Source organism: Centrocercus urophasianus, unplaced genomic scaffold (genome assembly GCF_019232065.1).
Source record: "Centrocercus urophasianus isolate 14NV4802_14NV808 unplaced genomic scaffold, USGS_Curo_1.0 seq_33, whole genome shotgun sequence".
NCBI classification, from domain to species: domain Eukaryota; kingdom Metazoa; phylum Chordata; class Aves; order Galliformes; family Phasianidae; genus Centrocercus; species Centrocercus urophasianus.
The window spans coordinates 3,095,444-3,119,362 of record NW_024884900.1 but is presented as its reverse complement, the minus strand read 5'-3'; the positions used below and the strand labels follow the sequence as shown (position 1 = coordinate 3,119,362).

Genomic DNA, 23,919 nt, shown 5'->3' with positions numbered 1-23,919 from the left:
CACTTCTGACTTGAGGAAGTAAAGAAGGGGAGGGGAGTGGGAAAGGTGGAGCAGCATGTTGAGTTTTGTATGGCCCTTGTCCTGGATACGAGCTTGATGGCAGGGCTGGGGCTGTCTCAGTAAATGACAAAACTTATGTTGCACGGAGTTGGCTCTCTGGAATTTCCCAAGTGTATTTATTTGCCCAATGGGTGAAAGGAATTCACACTATCACACACTATCACTACTAATATATTTGTAAGCTTGTTTGTGAGCCTTTTTATAAGGCAATTCAGTGAAAATTGGGATATGATTAATAGAGAGTAGAGAATGTATTAGAGAATATACTGTCAGATTTCATTGCAGCAAGTTAGCGTGAAGACCAAAACATTCTGCATAGCTCTCATACTGTGGTTGATACCCAGCGATTATGCGGCTCAGGAGTTTGTTTCCCAGTTGTAGAAAATGCGTTTTAGAACTTTATTCCTGCTGACAGGATTGCTTTGGATAATTAAGAGAGGATTTTGCAGTCATGACTGTTTACATCTCTGCAAGTGTTCAGGTCAGCAGAAGACTGGAACAAAATGCTGCATCTTTAGTATGACTGAAAACATGAGTTGTGGTTCCTTTTGTTCTATCATTTGGCTCTATCTTATGGAAGAACTCAATATTCTGTACCTGTCCTTTCACTCGTATGCTTCCTCTAGCAGATTCTCACTGGAAATGAAGGCCATGTTGTGTCCATCTGTGTAAACAAAACCCTTCAGAACTTGCTAAGGTAAAGGTTAAGGCAGAGGGTGATGTAAAACTGTAGCTGACAACTCTGCCCCATCCGGACTAATGTGCCCTTTGGAAGGAGGGGAGCATGCTTGTGGCTGGCAGAGCTCCTATCACTGCCAAGAAGTCTGTTATGCAGTTTCATAGGGGAAACAACTCTTCTTTTTGAGGTCAGCTCTGTCTTTGTCCCCTGTGTTGACTTGCTGAAAGTGGTACCTTCTGCTACTCATTCTGTGGAAAGAGCATTGTTCTCTGCCTCCTCTTGCAAAGGGCTGTACAAGGTTGCTACGCCCCACAGATCCACAATGTGTTTTGTGTTAGAAGTGGTGATTTATCCAACTTGGGGGAGATGTTTCTGCCTGCAGGGAGAGGCTTGGTTGTGTTTGACTGCTCCCTTGTCCTCCCTTCCAAACCAGAGCCATTGCTTTGCCCCCTGGCCATGCTCCTGACCTAGGTTAGTTCCTGCCATCCTTTCAGAGTCCAATTCTATGATATTTGGCACAAAACAGAGCCTGACTAAAATTCACCTCCTCAGTGGTACCGCAAAAAGCTTTTCCAAAGCAAAATGAGAACTCTTGAAAAAAGAGAGGGCCTGCAAGTTTACACCAAAATATGCTATATCCAAACTGTTTTTTGACCTAATAGTGGGTAGATTTTGAATAATACCATGTGATGAATTCACATGTAGACCAAACAGTATTTTCCTATCTAAGCAGCTGCTCCTATTTCTATCATTTATACAGTACCAGCCTTCATGCATTCTAAGTGCTGGCCCATTTCCAGCTGCATTCCCAAGCAATCCCATAAAACTCCTCCCAGTTTTGTTTGAAAGCAAGATTTCCTGGGCTTTGCTCTGCAGTTTACTGACTTCTCTTACGTGCTGGGAAACAGCTGCTGCCTTTCCCTTCAGGGCAGCTCCTTTCTGGCAGGTCACAAAGTAGCACTTGGTCACTCTTGCTCCTTTGATGACTAGAGCTTTAATTAGCTAATTTTTAGAATTGCAGTTGCAGGTTTGTGTTAGTAGTGTTGTTAATGGGGAAGACATTACTTTTTGTTGAAGGACAAATCTAGAATGTAGGCTTGAGCTCTTTGCTTTGTATCTGCTCAGAGATCCACCTTGTTACACTTAGAAAAAACATACTGTAATACCTGAAGCTTTCAAACACCGTATGATAGTGGCACATACTGAATTTCCTGTACTTCGCTCCAGTTTTGCCCAGGTTTCTTGTTAATTGTACCACCCACATGTGCTTACCAGAAGGACATTATTTTTCACTGATGCTGTAAGAATAGTTTCAAGCACATCTAGCTGACACAGTGCTTCTTCCCACAGAGCCCTCTGACACTTTCTCCTTTAAAAGCTGTGATAGCTCAGCTTATGCCACCGTTAATATTGTTTGAAATCCCCAACAGGAGGACAGTGGTGATAAGGACTGGGAAGCATGCCAGTCCTCTGAGAAAGATTTACCTGTTTTGATTGACGTCCTAGGTGTGCTGGAGGGAAGGAAGGAGAGAAGAAAACAGCGAGGCACCTGGAGTGAAGTAGGCTGCCTGGGTTAGAGCTGTGTGGAGTAGGATGGGCAATGGGATCCTATCTCTTGGATGTAGATTCAGATAAGTGGGGCCTTGAACATCCTTCTGAAAGTTGTTTTCAGGGCTGTGTGTTCTGCTTACCCAGGCAGGAACGCTGGTGTGCAAGTTGTGCTCCTCAGTTCCTGTTTCCTCCCGACTACATGTTCATGTTCTCCTCGACTCAGCTGATATCTTGATTATTGTCCCAGATCAGTAATTTAATTTCCATGTGGCATCATGTGCATAATGATTGCCTGGGGAGAGATGCAAAATAAATAAATAATCTTTTGAACAGGAAGAAAATCAGCATCATCTTTACAGTATGTTAGGAAAGGCAGTCCTCTGCTTCTTGTTGGGACAGCCTGGGCACCATTCAGGTAGTATTTCTCTCTCAGAAATGGCTGTTTTTGATGTGTGGCAGAAAAGGGCTTACAGTAAAGATCATTAGTGCTTTTAAGGGTCAAAGGAGGCATGGAAACTCAGAACAGTGATTTCTGGATAGTGCTTTCATCTGGCAGGAGTTCCTCACGTTTCCCTTGTGTATTCAGACAAGCAACTTGGAAGGTGCTATCTCCCTCCCAGATCTTTGCCACTTGTGAAGTCCCAGCCCACATCTGAGGGGCTAATTTGGTCAAATCAGTGTATTGCAGCCAGGGAAGAGCTGCAAATGCATGTCCAGCAATGTTATTTACTATTTTCTTTTCCTTGACCCGGTAAGCTGGTTGTCCTTGCTGAGCTGCAGCAAGCTGGTGGGCTGTATAATTGTGCTCCTGCTATCACACAGTACGATATTAAAGAAATAAACTCAGCATGCAGCTCTTTGTGCTTTTGAAGAATCGCTGTGGTCTGTCTGACCACAGTGCTGGTGCCCATTGCCTGGCCATGTTTTTTGAGTGCAGCGGATAATTTATTGTCCTGCTGCATGGCTTGTCAGAGCAGAACAGTGCATCCCTCTGAGTGCTGCAGGGCTGCTGCCGCCTGTTAGTGCTAAATGGTGAATATCTGTGTGTATTCCATGGGGGAGGGAGGAGCAGTGCGATCCCTGCGGGTTATTGTGCGCTGCTCTCCCAGCATCTCCAGTAATTAAGCTCCCTTTAGGAGAGGTGGGCAATTACAGTTGGCTCCACGTCCTCTTTCAGCAGCAAAAGCAAGTGAAGGTGTTGTTTGTAAATAGGTTTGCTGTAGTCTGATAGCACCAGAGATGTTGACACCTAGAAACTCTCCCAGAGACTAATCGAAGATCCAGTTCAAATGAGTGACCTGTATGCAAATCTCACAGCCCTTCAGATCCTGTTCAAATCTCAATGCTACGCCAATGTAGTTTGTTATTCCAGTCAAACCTCCTTGCTGCTCCTCGCTGTTTTGTCCTTGCTGTGCTAAAACAAACCTGCTTGAGGGCTCCAGCCTGATTATGAGGACAAAAGGACGGCAGACATGCTGCTATCAAAGGGAGATGTGCCTCATTTTTGAAATGTAATGCAGAGTGGGTGGCTTAGAAATTCCTACAGTGGCTTTCTCAGGTCAAAAGGGGTCTTTCTAAAATTTTTGTAATATTTCATAAAAAATGCAACTCGTGAGTTAGACTTTGAGGTGAAGACGTGTGCTGATACTGGGAGAACTGATACTGAATGTGAGAATCAGTGAATGGCAGAGAACAGCCAGTTCTGAAGGAAATCATTTTCTGAGTCAGGATATTTAACACATTGAGACTTGTGGGGTTTTTTTTTACTGGTTTTAAAGGGGAATTGTGAATACATGCTAGAAAGTTTTGTGTTACTACCAACAACTTAATTTATGATTAACTTGGAATATTTTTACATCTCATTTATTCCTTCCACAGTGATGTTCTGAGCAGCTGAAATTACTTGGTCAGCTTCACTTTTTGTTTATTTGTTTGTTAGGTTAGTGCCACAAAGGAATCTTGCTGAGAACTTCAGAAAATTAAAGTGGGATTTGGTCTTGAGGGTTTGTTAAAGCTCTTTACTTCTCTATGGCAAAAATAGAGTCTTATGATCCCTCTGATGCCTCTATATAACATTTAGAGTTCAAAATGTCCTTCATAAAGCTGTCAATATTCACTTAAGTATCTTTTGCTCAATATTTTTTTTATCCAGGACCGTTGCGTCTAGAGAAGTCTTTAACTGTGGAGATTTTGACACCACTCCCATAGTTCTTGGTTTTGAGTTACAGTAAGCAAAGTGAGATACAAAGAATAATGAGAGAAATGGATGCCCCATCCCTGGAGGCATTCAAGGCCAGGCTGGATGTGGCTCTGGGCAGCCTGGTCTGGTGGCCGGCAACCCTGCACATAGCAGGGGGGTTGAAACCAGATGATCACTGCGGTCCTTTTCAAAATAGGCCATTCTATGATTCCATGAAATAACTGCATAACTCTGCTCGGTCACTATTTCCATCTAGCAGCACTGAGCACGGACTTTATGTCATGGGAATGCTGAGCTCTGACCCTGCAGGATCACAAAGTGCACTGTGTGGTGCCTGTAACCGAGTGCAGCCAAATGTACCACAGCAAAACCCAAGGCACTGCATGTGGCCAGGAGGGTTAATCATTGCATAGAGACCAGAGTGCCAGCAGGATCAGGGCAGGTGGGGATATCTGGGAGGCCTGAAATGGCTCATACACGTGAAAGCTGGATGCTGAGGTGGCACAGAGGACAACATAGAGGGAAAGGAAGTGAAAGCAGAGAGGAATGGAAGCAAAGGAGCATAGTTACGTGGAGATGGAGGTGAAGGTCAAAGGTTCCGTGTGACTGGTGTGTGCTGGTGGTGGTTTTTAATATTTGAATGTGTTTCTCTAAGCGGCCCAAGGCTAAAAGTGCTGTGAGGAAAACCTGCGGCTGTAAAAGGAGTGAGCAACCTGAGGAGTGTCTCTGCCTGACAGCATTTACGTTTATTAGCATTTTTCCTGCACGTTCCCTCCCCGTTTAAGCTCCCTGGGTTAGGCCTGGCGCAGTGTGGCTTCCCGAGGCAGCAGGGCCGTGCTCCTAACTGCCGTCCTCCCTCACAGAACCCTGCTCCTCTCCCGCCGGCCCCTCAGCTTCGTCCTGCCGCAGGTGGGGCTAAAGCGGCCAAAGGAAAACGTAAGCGGTATTAAAAGCCGTTTCCGTGCTCGGGGAGGGGGTTGGAACTCGAGTTTGGCCTCCACCCGGGCTACCGCAGGAGCCGGTGTAAGGATAGAGGTGCGCGATCCCCCGGAGCCGTGAGGCGATGGCGGCGGAGAGCTTCCCGCCGGGTTACGCGGGGTGAGGCACTCTTTGCCGCCGGCGGAAGGAGCCGAGCGCCCGAGCCTGCGCGATGCGGTCTAGAAAAGGCGCGCGGCGGCGCGGAGGTGCGGGCAGTCGGAGCCGGGGCCTCTAGGCGCCGCGAGGGAGCGGCGGCGGCCTGAGAGACTCCGATCGGCAGCTTCCCTTCCGCGGGGGCGAGGCGGCGACAGCCCCGGAGCCGCGAGCCGCGCCTGCCCCCGCCCCGCTGCATGCTGCCGGGCTCGCTCCCTGAGGGGACCCGCAGCCCTGATCGGGGCGATGGGGGCGGGCGGCGGCAGGGCGCGGGGCGGCTGAGCGGGCCCTGAGACAGCAGGCGTGCCTCACCTCGCGACCCCGAGAGCCTCCCTCCCTTCATCTCCGCCCTCCCCATGCCAGACGGAGCCCCTCGCCTCGGAGACGCCCCGCAGCGGCCCCTTCGGCACGGGGGTGCGCGGCCGCCCCCGCGCGATGAGAGGAGCTGCCTCGCTGTCCGGGGGCCGCCAGGAGCCGGGCGGGCTCCCACCGCTTCGCCCGCTGCCCTGAGGAGGCGGCCGTAGTGCCTCTGCCGGAGGAAAAAGCCGATTCCTTTTGTTTCCCCTTCCCATCCCGGGGCTTCATGCCCACCCCCGAGGGAGGATGGAGGTGGTGGGGGATTTTGAGTACAGCAAGAAGGACCTGATAGGACACGGAGCCTTCGCTGTGGTCTTCAAAGGTCGCCACCGTAAGGTAAACGGCGATGGGGCGGTTACACAACCTTGTGGGAGCAGCCCCGGGCCTCGGTGTGCAGCTGGGGGATGCGGTGGGGCCGGGCCTGCGGCGAGCTGCTCTGTGAGCACGGTTATGTGTATTCATAAGGAGATAGGGCAGCCTGGCTGTGTGCTCAGCTGTTGGGCCGCTCCTCGGACGAGCAGAGAGGTGCAGCTGCGGGGAGGCTGAGCCCTTTGTTTGTCAGGAGGTCGTGTTTATATAAGGAAGGGATCTGATGGGAAAGTGTCTCCTTTGGGTTGGGCTGAGGATCCCTGGAATTCAGATGGGTCCGGTTTCCTGCTGGATATTCATAGATAGGTGGTGGTTTCTTGGTGCTGTGTGAGTTTACGCTGGGCTTGGCGCCTCAAACGCTGTGCTTCCACAAAGCAAACCTCCGCTTGGAGCTTTTTGGAGCATTGGGAGAGTGCTTGCAGCTCCTATGGACACAGCATGAACAGAAAACATGAGAAACTTCGAAGCTTAACAGAGATGGTTTATACCTTACACGTAAATAAGCATTACAAATAAGTTCAGGATATTAGGAAACATTTCTTCTTAGAAAGAGTGGTCAGGCACTGGAATGTGCTGCCCAGCGAGGTGGAGGACTCGCTGTCCCTGCGGGTGGTCATGAGATGTGTAGATGTGGTACATAGCAGCATGGTTCAGGGCACAATTTTGGTGCCCTGACAGTTGGAGTGGATCTTAGAGGTCTTTTCCAACCTTAATGATTCTGTTTATAGGCAGTAAGCAGGCAGTATTTCTACTCAAAAACAAGCGCTTGTGTAGTTTTCAGCTGTGGAGATCAGGAAGGATGAAGCTGGGAAGTCCTTAAAGAATAGAAGAAACTTCGTCATTGGGAGGGGACTGAAGGACAAACGGGATGTGATTATTTATATTGTAATCTTTTTTTTTATAAGTGCTTTTGAACTCATGAAAATGCAGTCTGGCAGCAGCTGGATCTTAATAGCTGCCTGAACTACTGTGGAATTAAATAGTTCTTGGTGGTGTCATGTGATGGAGTGATCAGTGGTGGGTAGGGTAGGGATGATCTTGCTGTTTCTTGAGTGCTTTGCTAGCTTCTTGTTAGTGGATAAAGTAAAAAATGAAAGCTGATAATACTTTTCTGTTTGTTTGCTTGCAGAAAACTGATTGGGAAGTAGCCATAAAGAGCATTAACAAAAAGAACTTGTCAAAATCACAAATCCTACTTGGAAAAGAAATTAAAATCTTAAAGGTATGTTAACTGCAGTGATTTTTAAAGCCGCTTTGCTTGAAAAGGAAAAGAGACTTTTGATGCAGTTCATTTTGGGTCAGGAGTGGTATCACTGTAATTGCTGCTTTACCTTTTGCATCTTTTATTTGCTTCAGACAAAATCCAGAATTAAAGGGGCCAAGAAAAAGAGTTCTTCAGTTTTGGAAATGGCCTCACGTTGAGGGCATGTTTTTATTACAAGGGGAAGATTGCTGTAGAATCAGGATCTGTGCTCCACTTATTGCACATACAGAAAGGTTTGTCCTTCAGGATGGGTAGTGTCACATCTTTCCCAAACAGTCCCTCTAACAGACGTTATAGCAGAGGTCTTTTATCATTCTTTATCTTTTATTTTCAATCAGAGATGCCTTGAGAACTGAAAGCAGTGTACTGAATGATATTCCTGGGGCAGCCTTCCCATTCAGAGTTAACTGACTTAAAAGTTCAGTGTGGCACTAATGAAGAAAATAAAACAGAACATCATTTAGTTCTAAAATTCTGTTTCATGGAAACATCTCCTTAGGTGTTCTTCTGTCATTTTCCATTCTCTGAACTTCACTACATCTCATTTTACATAGCTTTGCAGCAATAATCAGTGCTGATTTCAATGTTTGTGCTGTTTCTAAGCTTCTTGAGGTGCATTCTATTCTATATGCTAGTATGTATGTTCTTGTTCATATGTTATATGCTAGAAATAGTAGTGTTGGGTGTATTCATGTGCTGCAAGTTCTTAGAAAGGAGACATACTTTTGTTTTAAGCAGTTTCAAATAATCACATGCAAGTTGTATTTGGTGTTATTGGGCTTGAATTTCATTTTATTGTAAAATAAGAGGTTGGCTTGAAAATAACATAGTTGGTTACTCCCATAGGGAAGAAATGTGTTAGACTATAAATTCAGCAGTCATTGAAGGATTTAGTGCTGTATTACTTTCTATAACAACAAATGAATTTGGTAAAGAAAATGGTATTTGACCTGTGAATATATAGTGTGACTTCCTATTGCTGTGAGTACAGTCTAAAGATTTTGATCATCAGATGTAAAACTCTTTGAGCATTACCTGGCATATTATGTTTAAAACAAGAGCAGGCTATTTCTATAATACAAATACTTTTTTCTACAGGAACTTCAGCACGAGAACATTGTAGCTCTCTATGATGTCCAGGTAAAATACGTCTTGATGTTTTTTTCTTCATTAATTTTATTTATGCAAATACAAAGTGTGTATATAGTAAGATATTTTTAAGTGGTCATGTATTTTCTTGTGACTGTTGTCACTTTGATATTTAGAAAAGGAAATCCAGTTCCCTAGCAGTAGCAGGGGGGGCTCTGTCGTATTCTGCACATTACATGCTTGTTTTATATTGACTCTGCTTATCCATTGGGATAGCTGTGAGAAATCTGGTTTGCTTCCAGGCAGCAGGGGCAAGTGGGAGCCTGCTTATCTCTGCAGAGGGCTGTTTGTGTAGTCTGGTCCTGCGTGCAGTGAAAAAGCATCAGCTGCCTGGGCAGGGAGCTGGATCAGTGGCTGTGGCTGTTCTCCTGAATTAGCATTGTTTGCTTGGTTCTATACTTTAACTGGGAAGGAGGTGTTCATGGCTGGCGACTGAACGCACCCGAAGGAAAGTGTGCTAGTAGGAGCTGATCTGAAAGGATGAGGTAAGTGACATTGAGAAGTCAACATAGCTTAAGAGGCTGTTGTAGAAAACCATATCTACTGCTGTGGAGATGTCTCAAAGATAAAGAGATGTATTTTACAGCCCTTTGTCATGGTGAGGGAAAGCTGAAGGAAGCAGGAGATCGTTACTATGCACGTATACATTGCTGTTACTTAAATTGTGTTCAAATGGATGGCACAAAGTGTAAAAGTCAAGCAGGTATTTGAATCTTTTCAAGTAGGTGAAATAAGAATGAGGTGACTTTGCACCATCTTTTCATCCCCAGGTTCTGTCTGACGAGGTGAAGGAGTTACTTTTCTAGCCTGCACAGGGCAGTGTATTCAATTAGCAGGAAGTACATTTCTCATATTGTGAGGCTTGCGAGCGCTGAGTAAAGCTAAATATGAGATGATGTGAGGTGTGCAGCTCTTTGTTCTATTTGAACCATACGTTTATCTCCTGGGCTTGATTCTCATCTTAAATACAGAAATACATTTATGAATAAAATTATTAAGAGCCACCCTCGGGGCACTGCACAGTTAAAGCAATGCAAAATAGACACTTCCATGTTCTTCACCGTTTTCTGTCCTTACATGTTTGCATCCTAAAAGATTTTCAGCTTATATGTAGATAAGTGTCTTGTGTAGCTGCAGAAAACTGTGTTTGTGGGATATATGCTTGGCATTGTCAGGTTTTACTGTGTACAGTGCTGTAGGACATGAATTAACTTCTGCTGACCTGTGATTCAAAGAGGTGGATTCACGTGGTGGCAGACTATGCTTCAGAACTTCCCATTTGGACTCTTTTCTGAGTCTTGACTTCAGAACTCTGCCTTTGGAATGATACAGCTGAGGGGAAAGTGCACTCTTGAAGAGATCAGGCCTTCCTGAGTAATGCTAAATGGAAACAGTGTCTCAGCACCCTAAATTTAGTACATCTGAACATCTTCAAAGAAACTGGAGTTGTTGACTGAGAGTGGTGGTGTGTGAGTAAGCAGCTGAATTTTGGATTTATCATTTATGGTTGTTTATATGCGAAGAATGCTTATTAAGCTTTGCAGCTCAATCTGAAGGTAGTTGGTTAGATACTTTTGTTTTGATGATTTAACATTGTTCATCTTCTAGCTCTGCAGAAGCTCTTGCTAATTTTGATTTCCATACACGACACCCACAAGGGAAGAGAAGACAAATCTATGTTTTTGTTTATTTACCTAAAAGTGTTTTAGAAACAACTTTCATGCTTTTACTGCTCTGCCACAGGAAACAACGCCCTCAGAGTGACACTCCCTTGTGAGTGTTTGGCCCTGTATTCTCCTGTTGAGAAGGGGATGTTCCTGCTTGTCACTGACCATTGCACTTCAATAAAAACAACAGTTACAGCAAAATGGAAGGAAGAGCTCTCATATCTTGGATATATTTTGAATAGATTCATGGCAAACATAAAGCAGTATGATGCTACTTCTATAGAAGAAATTACTTTGCAAAACATGGTCAAGAGAGTGTGACACTTGCACAAATAAGTCTTTCTGCACGGGGCTTGGTTTGTGAAATATTACACATCATTAACTTATATGATTACTTTGACTTATAACACAGCAAGAATGAGCACTGTGCAAGGCATTCACATGGCTGGTGGGTTGTTACACCTACAAATTTTCCTCAGCGTTTCATGTCCTAGCATGTGCTGCCCTTTTTGTTTGTCCTAGTGTTGTGAACGTGGACAAAATACAATAAGGTGAGACTTGAGGTATTCAGGCAACTGTGACAGTCTTTCAGACAACAGTGCGTGAACATTTTATGCTGCTGTTGCTTCATCCTAGGTATGAACACCACTCTGATACATTCCTTAGTATGTATGGAGCCATTTCCATTACTGGAAATAACCATTCATCTGGAGCCACCCCCAGATGAATTAGTACACCATTAGTGTTGTATATGTATTGGTCAGCATTAAAATCTCTTGTTCTGGTGCCAGCACAGTAATTGTCCTTGATTTCCCTAAGGTGGGTACATGCAGTGCTGATAGGTTTGACCTGCAGTTAAGCATTTTATGTAAGCAGAGCATATTGCAGTTTGTGCCATGGCAGAAATCTGGGGATCTGCACGAGGCAGTCTGGAGATACGTGGTTCTAAGGCTGAGAGTGTTTGTGCAGATACTTAAGTGTGAGCTTTCCACTTATGAGAGGCAGATATGTTGCTGTAGTAGATCTTTGAAAAATAAACACATGCAGCTCACCGCTAAAGGTGGAATTTCTTATTTTGTGAAGCGCAGTGCTCATGCAGTAAATGGATTGCAAGACAGAAGCTCTTGAGACATTTTTTACTTATCTTTTTGGGCAAGAGTTGGTATTCTTTCTTTGGAGAAAAAGCCTCCAGAATTGCTGAGGTGGTATAAAAATGGCATTGAAATGAAATTCTTTCTCCTATGAGATATCATTCATCCTGCAGAAGAACAAAGAACATTGGGTCATATTAATTGGGGAAATGGAGCCCTGTTTCTCAAAAACAAAAAGAGTCTAAAATAACCTTTAACTCACCGGTATGAAGTGCATTGAGATCCATGGATAAAGTATTATACAGCAGCAGGAAGGTGTCAGTAAGTTATTTGGAATGTGCTATATTTAGGCCATGAATTTATGGGCTTTTTTTGCAGTTCATGATCCCGAGTGCATGCTGAGTGGAGCTAATCTCACATGGTGCCAGACAGTGCCTGTTTTAGCAAATAATTTAATTCAGAACTCTTTAGAATGTCAGCCATCAGAGTGAAAGCCTGTGATGTATCTCAGGGATAGTTTTTTGAGAAGAATGAATTAATCTTCACTGTATGGAGTCTGAAGTTTGCTATTTGAACAGTAGTGTAGCAAGAGCTAATTTCTAGTTTGTTATTGGAAACAGTGTCTGAACAGAGATTGTTTCTTGTCTCAGTTTGTTGGCGCAGAGCGGACAAAACAGCTGCAGCTGCTTCTGTCTCTGAAGGCAGTGAAAGCAAGTGGGAGCCAAGCCAGCAATGCCTTGGTACCTATAGCTCAGCCTTTCCCCACATACAGGTGCCCAAGGTTTCTTACCAGGGATGCTGGTGGATGGAATGGTGCCTATCTCCACCTGCTCTTTATCGGTGTTGTTAAGGCCTCCTGTTTGCTCAACGGCTCCAGCTGGTCTGGTGGTATCATTGCGTGGTTCCTGAGGCAGTTGTTTCAAATGTTCTGGAGCATCTTCTTGATCTTGGTGTGCCACAACTCGTATTGCCTGTCAGCAGAGCTGGTTCTGAACTATCATTACTTATGCCTCAATTTTATTTTTTTTCTTAGTTTTTTTTTTTTATTTATCAGTGTCCATCCTTAACTGCATATGGAAAAAAAAAATACAAAATATTATCCCAACCATTTTTCTGTGTTTATTCTTCCCTGCCAGGTGACAAATGTTTTCAGACTTAAAGGCCAAATATGTCCTTTAGAAAATGTAAAGGTTTTGAAATACTTTTCCATACCTTTCACTTAGCAAGTGGTGCAAAGTAAAAGGCTGACAATAAGATCATTGGATGGCCAGGAACAACAGTAGCACGGGTGCTGAAGGTTAGGGATAGCCAATTAGCATTTGCTTTGACCAAACACAATTTACTTTCACCATCTCCCTTGCTTGTTAGTGAGGTACAGCATTTCACATACCAGGAAATGAGTGACACTGCCATTGTGGTACGTTTCCTGTGGCTGATTGCTCTTTTATGTGAACAATTGGCAGCATGCAAACTGTGAATCCTACAGGTGCACGTTTTGTAGTCTGAGATTACACATTTAGTCAGAAGCAACAACATGTTCAGTTGTAGGAGCAGAACATGTTAGAAACTGCTGCTGCAGTGTACTTGCAGAGCAGCATGAGAGTATCTGTAACACACTGAAATAATCTTAAGGATCTGGACCAGTCCATTTTCACTAAATCATTAGAACCTTTGCCAATTGTATCTAATGCTCCAAAAAATGAGAAGTGTCTCCCTGACCAATAAATAAATAAAGCTACTACAGCACAAGATAATGTCAGGAAATCAGCTAGCAGCAGTGCACGAGCTGTCAGGTGAACTCTTGCTCCCTTGGGACTGGGATCATAAACTGCAATTAAATGGAATCCACAACCTTGGAGCAAAACCACAGTAACTGTCCTAGCACAGCTCCTCCTCCTGCAGCTCACTAAATGCTCATTGCAGACTTTTATCTTCTTCTAGAGGAGGGCTTTCTAACCAAAAAGCAATTGAGGGTATGTTTCTGCCAGTGTGCTGGAGTTCTAGCAGCAGCTGTCACAAGTAACCATGAATGTTTTGACTTCTCTTTCAATTAATGTCTTTTAAGTGGAACTACTGCACTGAACCTGTGATTTGGGTTGGAACTTCACATCCCCTGAGAGAACTGTGGGAAGTGTGGGATTAAAACACAGCAACTTTTGGCAAATATGTTGCCTCTTCATTTTTTTCTAGTAGGCTTACCTGTTGTTTCCTATTAAGCTTCTCTATCTTTTTACTTGCAAGTTGAAATAAAATCTGGATTCAGAATAAGAGGGAGCAAAAGTAGTTTTTTGTCATGAAAAATTTAAATAAATAAAGCAAGATATGCTGAGGAAAAAATGTTCCATAATTGTTTCAACACAACATACATTTGTTTTACTTGATTATTTTTCTAGATAGAAGTATTTGCCAGAGCAGCTCCAGTTGCAGTAATTTTATGATCTGTATATAAATGTAAATTTTTGAAAGCTTTGCTATCTGTTTCAAGAAACAGTTTAAAATAGCTTGCTAGGTCAGCTCTATTCCTGAATGTTACATCTGAAATGTGGTGGTTTGCTAATCTTTTCCTTTTTGAGCACTTTTCTTTGCTTAGCAAGTCAACAGAAATTGTTCTTCTGGAGAATGATGATAGTGTGAGCTTTATTTTTCAGCAAAGTAATTCAGAGGAGAAAAATGCATCTGCAGAATTGCCCTGTGAGAATGGAGACCACGTTCCCAGTCAGGCTGGCCAGCAGCAGTAATCTGAAATGGGAGCAACTGTGAAGGGATAAACAACTTCAGCCATTTTGAACAAAAGCTTCATTGGTGGGATATTGAAAAGTATGTGTGGGTAAGAGTTAGTGCTGGAGAGGAAGGGGAGGTGAGGGCTGCTGTGACAGCTCATCAGCCCCTTGTTTCTTAAGGGAGCAGCTTTGTCTGAAAGGACTTTGTTTCCAAGAGAGTCCAGAAAACACATTCTCTTAGTTCTGAGATGAATAAACGTCTGTCATGAGCTGAGCATTACATACTGCTTTAAGCTGTTGGTTTTGTGCAGTGTGTTGTGTAGCTGAAGCACTGACGCTGTGGAACATCTATTTCTGATTCATGGCATTGCTATGTTTGGGTGGAAATCCAATAGCTGAGCTTTCTTCTTGTCACTGGAGAGCAGACAATTTGCATGCTTCTTAGCCGTGTTATTCTTTTACACATCACAGTTGCCCTTTAAGTGAAGTGGTCCTCAGCTTGCCAGAATTTTTGGTTTGGTGAATTAGGATCTCAGAGTATCAGCTGTGATCAGTTAGGAGGGAGGTTAATGAGTGGTGATAGCCTTCTGTTTTCTTGGTATCAGCTCTGTGTCAGAGATTTCAGAGCATCTGCAAATGGTGAATTTCTTCTCATGATGTCTATGTGTCAAGCTTAGAGCAGTAGCAGTATGTTGGAGATGGCAGTGCATGCAGGTGTCCTGGCTTCTTCCTTTTTTTTTTCAACTCAAGACCAGCCTTTGCTGGACAAACTGATGAAAGTCATTTGGAATTGGTTTAAATAGTGCTAGTAATGCTAGCAGACAATTTGGAAGCTGTGATTCCAGATGTGGATTGCTTTTTGGAATCCTTGGAGTTCCTGAAAGATTGTGGGCTTCTGTCTTGGAAGAGATTGTTGCATAGGATGAATGTATTTTCAGTAATTTACAGGGTGGGTAGGGCTTTTTGTGGTGGGTGTTGGCTTTTGTTTTTTTTTTCCCCACTAAAATATGACCTTCCTGACAAAATGCACTTAGGTTTTGAGGCTTTTATAGGATTTCAAATTATGGTTCATGTTGGCCACAGCTGTTAGAGAAACATTGAAAAATTAGGAATTGATGAAATGTGATCTGCTGCTGCTTTAGTATTCTGTATTAGTTGGAGCTCACCCTTCATTCCCACCAGATTTGCCTAACATTCCTAGAAACTTGCTTTCTTTGAAGCTAATTTCAAAATGTAAACAAATCTGTAAAGTGCTTGAATGTTCTGAGCTGGGAAAATCCTCCTGAGGCTTTCTCCAACGCAGATGAGAATGGCTGAACTAAATGCTTCCAGAAATGAGGCAGTCTCCTATAATCTCAAATTAACCTTAAAATGTCTGATTCATCTCAAACTGCTTAAACTCGTTAGCTCCGAAGAGGGGAGAAATGGTTTTACTTTATCTAAGATTTCTGAACGTCTCCAGCTTTGTAGGCACAACGAAATGACATGAGAAACTAGAAACCATCATGTTTATTATTGACAAAAGCTCTTCACACAAAATAATGCTTGTTTAAGAAAAGGATTATTCTAGTTACAGTCAGACCTCGATACAGAGGTTCTTACTGCGTTCTGTGGAGGGTGTAATTTGCAGTAGATGTTAGCTCTTTTGTCTTTTAGTAACTCTTCCTCAGTTATGAGAGGGAATTCAGGTTGCAGATGGGTCAAAGGAGGTCAGTGCTTTGGAAAATCTCAATAGGACTGCTATATCAAATCACAGCTTTCCATAAAGCATTTAGGTCTGTGACATGGGCATGCTTCTGCCTGTGACTCATCGAGGGAGATATTTTACAGAGCATGCATGAATCCTGGTAGAAGCATCCTACTGAATAGCAATTGGGAATCACTCTATGCCAGGCACAACTGTGCTGTGATTTCTGCATGACCTTCAGCTGTTCAGATGGCAGAGCTTGTTTTACCCAGAAGGAGGGGATGTAACCCTGGAAGTCCTCCTGTAGAAAAGCAGTTTTTGCAGCTGTTTGTCTTGCTCACACTGCATCACAAACATACTCAGAAATATTACTGCCCCATTACGGGTTGGTTTCAGTGATGTATGACAATAAAGGTATACTCACTTGTTGGGGCTTTTCATGTAGAGGACGCCTTGATAGGGAAAGCACGAAGCAGATGAAATCGAAGGGAAATGTGAAAGATTATTTTACTTTATGATGCTCTTATACTTGGTTAATGCAGGCATTGAGGGCTGCCTCGTCACATTCTTAAATGGCCTTTCTTCTGTTTTAGGAAATGCCCAGCTCTGTCTTTTTGGTAATGGAGGTATGTGTTTGTATACGTGTTTCTTTCTGGTTAATTTTTAAATACTTTTTTGGGGAAGAAAAAAAAATCCTTCTTTGCTGCAAAATAACAGGTAATTCTGACAACAAGCTTATTAATTTTCTGAGCAGTGCTGAGCTTATCAGCAGTGTTTGTACCATAAATTATTCTTTTATGTTCTATGATACTGTAAGCATTGATGAAGCATTACACCTCAAACTGGTAATTACAAATAGTTGAGAAAACAAAATTAAACGGCTGGGAAGGGTCTTCTGACTGCAGAGGAAAGATTACAAAGTAGAAATTAACACAGAGGATTTCAGAGCTTGTGTTTTGAGTAAAAATCTTTCTTTTTTAACAGTACTGCAATGGTGGGGATCTGGCAGATTACTTACAAGGTAATTGTTTACTGTGTTACCTTATTAGGAAGCTCTTGCATTACGTGTTTACATTCTGTATTTGTGTGATCCACTGACATTTCTCTGAGTTCTTTGCTTGTGATTTCAATATTTCCCTGTTTATGAAATGTCTGTAGTTCTACAGTGCCTGTTCTCCCTACTGTGATTTATTTATTTTTTTGTTTTAGAGTACCCTCTTTATTAGATTAACTGAACGCACTGATCAGTTCCATATTAGCTGCTTGTAGGACTGGTTTGGAACCAATGCTGGGAATGTTGCATTCAGAGATTTTTTTTTTTAAGATAGAATGTGGATTTCTAGAAATTTTGGGGCTGTCCTTCCTGCTTTTCCTCTCTCCTCAGAAACATAATTGGAAAGAAAGTACAGCTCCTGTATATTACAACTTTCTGGTTGATCTTCAAGGTACTTGAACGCATTTTGTGATGCCTGCTTGGTCTTAGCTCTTATGGAGGTAGGAAGACAAGAGCTTCAGAATAGCAAAGCTCCAATCATGCGTGTTAAACCAGAATTGCAAACTGCGGTTGCTTTGTCCTTTTTGTCACTCATAATTTAAGATAAACACCATTAAACTTGCAATGAAAGCGAGTAAAATAATGCACAAACAAAAAATGCTTCTTGCTGCTATTTATGAACTGAATGTGACATTCCCATATTTGTAAATGAGAGAGATCCATATAAGCAACATGCTGAGAAAATGTGACGAGTCTGTTTCTGGAATCACATTTTGGAAACTGGTCCCTGCGTTTGATTCCATCTGCTTTCTTTCTCACCCTTCAAACTAATCCTTATTACAAAGAAAATTTTAAGCAGCTATGTTAATCTCCAGATTTTTTCTGACAAAAATATTCTTTTGCTTGCCTCATATCTGCAGTATGTTGAAGGAATCTTTTTTGTGAACAGCCATTGTTATGGTAACTGTGTATATTAAAAGCTTAATTCACTTCCCATTAAAATCCTTGGAAAGACTCATCCAGCTCCTGCATCCAGTGCTTTCTCATACTACAGCTTGAGCTAAAACCTTCTGAAGTGACTTTGAAAAGGGCATCCTAACTTTTCCCCTCAAAACAAATTTTGTCATGGATTAAATTTGTGAGTGGACTGCTTTCTGCATCCCCATAACAATTTGTTGAAGGAAAACTGGGTTTTCAGCTTCAGGCTGTGATGTGATTTCAGATGAACTTAGTGTTGCAAACTGGAAGAGTTCTTTAATGTTCCTGACTCCTGTGGTTCTTTGCCTTCTAGAGAGTTTAGGATTTAATAGTGGTTAAGATATTGTAGAACTATTATGCTGCTGGGTTGAATAAACTACTGTAAAAGCAGGTAATCCAGAGTACAGTAACTGATGTGAAACTATGGAGATGGATGTGTTATGTAGAACACAAGTCTTTGTAGAAAAAACCTGGAAATTGGATTATTTTGAATAAAATCCACTATAATTTGATCGTCTGAATTGTTTTCACAGTTGATCACTGTGAAGTTTGTTTTTTTATTCACCAAATACTTCTTTTGTCATTTGCTCTTGTTTCTGTTATTTTCAGCTAAAGGAACTCTCAGTGAAGACACCATCCGAGTGTTCCTCCAGCAGATTGCAGCTGCTATGCGTATCCTGCACAGTAAAGGAATCATTCACAGGGATCTTAAACCACAGAACATTTTATTGTCTTATGCCAGCCGTAGGAAGTCAAGTGTCAGTGGCATACGCATCAAAATAGGTAAGTGCACTTTACTCTGGTGTGAAGGTAAATCATCACTATTTGGTGGTTTCCTTGCTCAGAGAGCCTCTTTGTACTTAAAACATAGAGGCTGTATTGGCTGTGTTGTATGTTAAATTGATGTTAATCAGGACATAGCCCAGAACGATCAGCTTAATGCTGTGATGTGGATTTCCAGTGTAAAAAAAAAAAAATCTTGAGTCATGAAGTGCTTTTGGGTCAGCAGAAAAAGGCTGTTGCTGAAAAGCTGATGTTTCTGGTACTAACTGTATTAACTAGGCACATTTGTCAACTTTGAAATGCTGAGTAGCCTTTAGTCCATTTCAAAACTGCTTGCAAGGCTCTAAGCACAATTCTACCTGGGCTTTCCTGTTGTAGACCTTCCCAAGAGTTTTTGAAAAGTTTTAGACATGTAGCTTATAACCTATTTTGTGACAGGAGGAGGTTCAGCATTGTAACTGAGGAGAGCTGTTAGTTTTAAAGATGCTGCCAAGCTGCAATTTATGAGGAACTTGGGAGTTTCAGTCTCTCATTGCTCTCTCTGTTATGTGTCCATATAAAAAGACTTTGGTTTTGGCATGTTTCTTCTTATGCTTCTTTTTTTTTTAACCAAAGTCTGAGGTCTGTTCCAACTCAGTCCATCTTCTGAACACCACAGAAGAAACAAAGTTTATTTTACTGCTCTTACTTAATAACTTCGGATACTGTTCTCTATGTAGAAAATTCAGGCATCTGAAGCTTAATTTCTAGAACTTCTTCCTGCTGTGATGTCACTGAAGCATACAGTATGCTCATCACTCTTAATGAACCATTTATCTTTAGAAACTGACTTTAATCCTTTCTTACTGATGCCAGACAGCATGTTCTGCAGCTGGGGAGCTGGCTGAGCAGCAATTTCTACAAATGATGCCACTGCTGCTTTCTTCTCTTGCTATTTGGAAGATAGTACATTATTCTTTCAGTGTTTAACATAGCTTTTGCTGTTCCATGAAGATGGATTGTACCTGTTTTTAGCTCTCTCACTGATAATTGTAGCAGATTTCAATAAAAGATGATCTCTAGATTACAAAAATTTGAGAATTGTCTTTCTTTTTGTTGACAAATGTGTTTCTTTCCACAGCTGACTTTGGTTTTGCTCGTTATCTGCATAGCAACATGATGGCTGCAACTCTGTGTGGTTCCCCAATGTATATGGTGAGTGAGTGCATTTCTCAATTTGAAGCTTAAACCTTCTACTACCAGAACAAAATAGTTGACTGCTGGCAGATTGGCAAATGCCTGAGGTTACTTGGAATCATTAAGGACAGTATTGTAGCTTTCCATTCCATGCTTTTACTAGTTCCCCTTTTTCCTGTGGTTTAGAGATCATGATTGTTAAAATAAAAAGAAATGAGGGAGGCACTGAGTGTTTTTAGTGCTGTTCCCTTTTCTCTTAAGGTGTTCTCTATGCTTCCCCCACCCCCTTTTTCCTTTCTAATAAACAATTTGGAGTTGCTTGCCATTATTTTTTGCTAAGTGGTGGTATTTATTTCAGCACTAAGATATCTGTCTTTGCACTGCCACTCCTATATTGTGTGGTCACGGGAAAATCACTTTGTTTTCCCTTGTCTTGTTTTTTATGTGTGAAATGGTGATGATGGTATTCCTTGTGAAATCCTTGCTTATTTATCTACAAGAAGGACTGCATCAACCAAGTAAATACTGCTTACTTTGTGTTCCCATACATGCAGATCATTAACTTCTTTCTTTAGAACATCAGCGTTCCTAGTTTTATGTTTCTGATACGTAACTTTCATCTTAGGTAGTGTAATATAATTACCTTTCAAGTAATGATGCAGACTAAAATCCTTTCATTTCCTATTAAATATTTTAAATTAAATATTTTACTCTTTACAAAAAGCTGATCTCTTAATACCACTCTGACAGAAGTATTGTGTAATTCATATTGTTGTGGTTTTGTCTTTTGCTTTGCCTTCTGAGATCTTCCTGTACTTTCCAGGCCCCTGAAGTGATTATGTCTCAACACTATGATGCTAAAGCAGATCTGTGGAGTATAGGGACTGTGATTTATCAGTGTCTTGTTGGAAAACCACCTTTTCAGGTAACACTTTTATTTCTGTTTCCCTCTTTCTATTACTCTTTACAGTATCATGGAAATTCCCAGAGCTTTTCCTTCCAGGCATGAAAGGAAAACAGAGTTAAATAGGGATGTTTGGATGCTGATGCTTGAAAGGCCAGATAGCCTGAGGATACCAAAGGGAGAAATTGCTTGTACTTGTATTTTGTGTTCAATCTAGGGCAAATGCAGGACACTCAGTACTGAAATCAGTGCTGTGCTTGGTGTATGTGTGCATAGGCACAGAAGCTACTTTCTCTGCTAAACTGAACTATAACTAATATGCATTTTTATTTGACAGGCCAATAGTCCTCAAGATCTGAGAATGTTTTATGAAAAGAACAGGAATTTGATTCCTAGGTATGTCACCATGATCTTTCCTGTCGCTTATGTTTGTTGATTGAACACTTTTTCCTCTGAGAATGCCTGGGATGCATACAAATATTCTGTGTTGCTGTCTTGATAAGGAAGCAGAATGATAGCTGTGACTCTCATAGTGTCTTACCTTCACTACATTGCTGAGTTGAGTATCCTGTGCTAAGGTTATGTAGTGAAAATCTGGGGACGTGGTAGAACACTTCCAGGCATTTTTAATTCATTATACATTATTTAATATATGTGTGAAAGTTAATGCATGGTTAAATTCCTTTTGTATGCAGCATACCTCGAGAAACATCAACCTACTTGGCTGACCTGCTGTTGGGTTTGCTTCAGAGAAACCAAAAGGACAGGATGGACTTTGGTACGTAACTTTTCCTTTTGCCCTCTTGTTTTGACATGTTAGTTGTATACATGTGACCAAAGCAATTGTCCTCACCTTTTGTCTACAGGCTGTAACATGAAAAAATGAAGTGTATTTTTCTTCCGTGTTACCATAAAAGAGGATTGTAATAAAAGAAACAAGCAAAAACCCTCAACAACAACAAATAAACATTGTTAGTTAATGACTGACAGTATTAAATGAAGCATATAAATTATTACTTTGTTGTTGAGAAGTGAAATACAGTTGTGGCCTCCCTTCCTTCCGTTTACTGGTATATCTTAAATTTTGGTGTCAGTCATTTTTGCTGCTTTTAGTATTTTATCCAAAATCAGACAGATGCTATATGTTATGTTTTTCATGGTAATTGTTTAAATTAATTTGCACAACTTTTTAATTGCAGTTTTATCCCAAATCCCAGGAAATGTTAATCTTAAGCATTTAGCTGAATAAAATTAACTTGATATAAAACAATGTGTTTTATATGGAGATTTGTTTTAGCAACAAGGTAGAAGATGCTTCACATTTAATCCGTGGGATGGTGAAGGGAGCCTAAACTTCAAATCTCTTCAGGCTCTTTGTAGATGAGGCAGACTTCTCTCCTTCCCTTTACTATTGGTCTCATGATGCTGAGATCCTTGGGTGAATTACAACCCTGAGACGTGCTCAGTTTCATTTCTGCTCACAGAGGTTCACGTTGCTGTTTAGTTAAGCATGCAAGCTTAGTTTTGTTGCAGTACTGAAATGCACAAAGTGTCTCGTTCACTTGTGGTCCTTGTGTAGTTGTGAGAAGACTATGTTCAATAGGCTGAGGAGAAAGGAGGGTTTGAAAGGTATCTGGGATGTCTACTTCAAGCCTTTCCTGATTGCACTGTTTTAAACTTGCCAATTGCTGATATGTTTTGCTCTAAAAATGTCAAACTTTGACAAATAATTTGAAATTAAAAACACTGATTCTGGAGTAATGAAGGTGTTGCTGCTTTTTGATAATCAGGCGTGGTTTTTAGTGTAGATGTAACTTAAGTAACATGATATAAATGCTATATATTACTGTTATGTACTAGTATATATATACCAGTATATATACTGTTAGAAATTAGATATAGGAAAAAAACTCAGAGTATTTGGTCAAGATATCCCGGATGACTCTGACAGTATTCAGATGCCAGCTTTTAAATTTGGGAAGAAGAATTAATACGTCACAAATGTGGATTTTGAGTGATGGATTCCACCTGCGCTCTCGGCGCGCTGATCTCCACAGTTTCTTCAAACCTGGGAAATTCGCTGTAACATTATGGCAGTATGAGAACGCGTTTGTGCTAAGAAAGAAAAACAGAAAGCAGAATGGTAGTGAGGAAAGTCATGTTTCCCTTGGCTGAGTCGCTTGAAGGGCCTCAAAGGGGCTGCTCTGGAATGTGCTTAGCAAGGGGAGTGAAAGGGAGAGCGTATAACTGAGCCCTGTTGCCTGTTGTTCAAGTGAAAAATAGCATTGGAAATCTTGCTTATCTTTTAGTGATATCAAGAAGAACAGCAGGTGTTGTAGAAAAGCTCAGAACACCTGATCCTCGTGTTAATCATTACACTGTTCTGGTGTTACTGCTAGCCTCTCTCCCCTATCAGTTTGTGGAAGAAAGTGTTGTTGAAGGGAGGAGAGTGCAGACCAAAGGGTTTTCTTTGAGGTGTTGGCTTGTTTGTTTTTTTTTTTCTTTCTTTCTTTCTCTCCCTTGTTATTTGCTTAGGTCTAATGAACAGTGTTGTTTTTCCTCAGCTTTTAGAACATTAAAGCTCACAAAGTTCAGCAGTTAGGTTCCACTCACCATCAATTCTCCCTCACTAAGGTCTCATGTTTTAGAAGTTCCCGTGTGAACTGTTGGTCAACTGGTTATGCTAACTCATCCATCTCAGAGAATCCATTTACAACAAAAGCAAACATTTCTATTGTTAGAACAATAACAAGTTAGCTAATGAAATTGTTCAAGAAAATGGTGTTTACCTCTGCTTTAAAATGAGCCAACTGCACAGGTTTCTGTTCTTCCATAGGGAATTTGGAAGGAGAATGGCTGCTGGTCTGTTGTGATCTTCAGCCATTGAAGGAGTAGCATTAAATAATTTCAAAAATAAGCGTCGTTTTTTGGGAAAGGCAGAAGTGAAAATACTTTCAATGTTTGATGTGAAAGATGTTCTTCGTTTTGAAGAGCAAATCAAAACCAAATTTGTGCCATATTGTACATAGCAAACATAATTTGTTATGAGTGTTGGAATTCCTCTTGTGTACGTGAACCTTACGTTCAGTTACAAAATGTCCTTTAGTGATTGTATCTGATTTGTCCTGCTGGCTGTTATTGGAAGTTATTAAATTAATT

The 23,919-nt window shown here is 41.6% G+C and overlaps 1 protein-coding gene across 2 annotated transcripts in view; it reads left to right on the top strand.

Annotated features, from left to right (window-relative positions):
- The first annotated feature begins 6,076 nt into the window (after positions 1–6,076).
- The window catches only part of ULK2 (unc-51 like autophagy activating kinase 2), a 35,940-nt gene continuing 18,097 nt past the window's right edge, over positions 6,077–23,919 (top strand). Inside the window, exons 1-10 of one of the 2 annotated variants that reach the window (XM_042830344.1) lie at positions 6,077–6,314; positions 7,477–7,569; positions 8,710–8,751; positions 16,519–16,551; positions 16,910–16,946; positions 18,507–18,680; positions 19,801–19,874; positions 20,680–20,781; positions 21,098–21,156; positions 21,456–21,538. In XM_042830344.1, the coding sequence (XP_042686278.1) occupies positions 6,225–6,314; positions 7,477–7,569; positions 8,710–8,751; positions 16,519–16,551; positions 16,910–16,946; positions 18,507–18,680; positions 19,801–19,874; positions 20,680–20,781; positions 21,098–21,156; positions 21,456–21,538 (787 nt within the window). In that variant the 5' untranslated portion in view covers positions 6,077–6,224. Of the gene's footprint in view, positions 6,315–7,476; positions 7,570–8,709; positions 8,752–9,002; positions 9,246–16,518; positions 16,552–16,909; positions 16,947–18,506; positions 18,681–19,800; positions 19,875–20,679; positions 20,782–21,097; positions 21,157–21,455; positions 21,539–23,919 lie in introns of those variants that run through there. The other variant, XM_042830345.1, reaches the window with a different exon arrangement.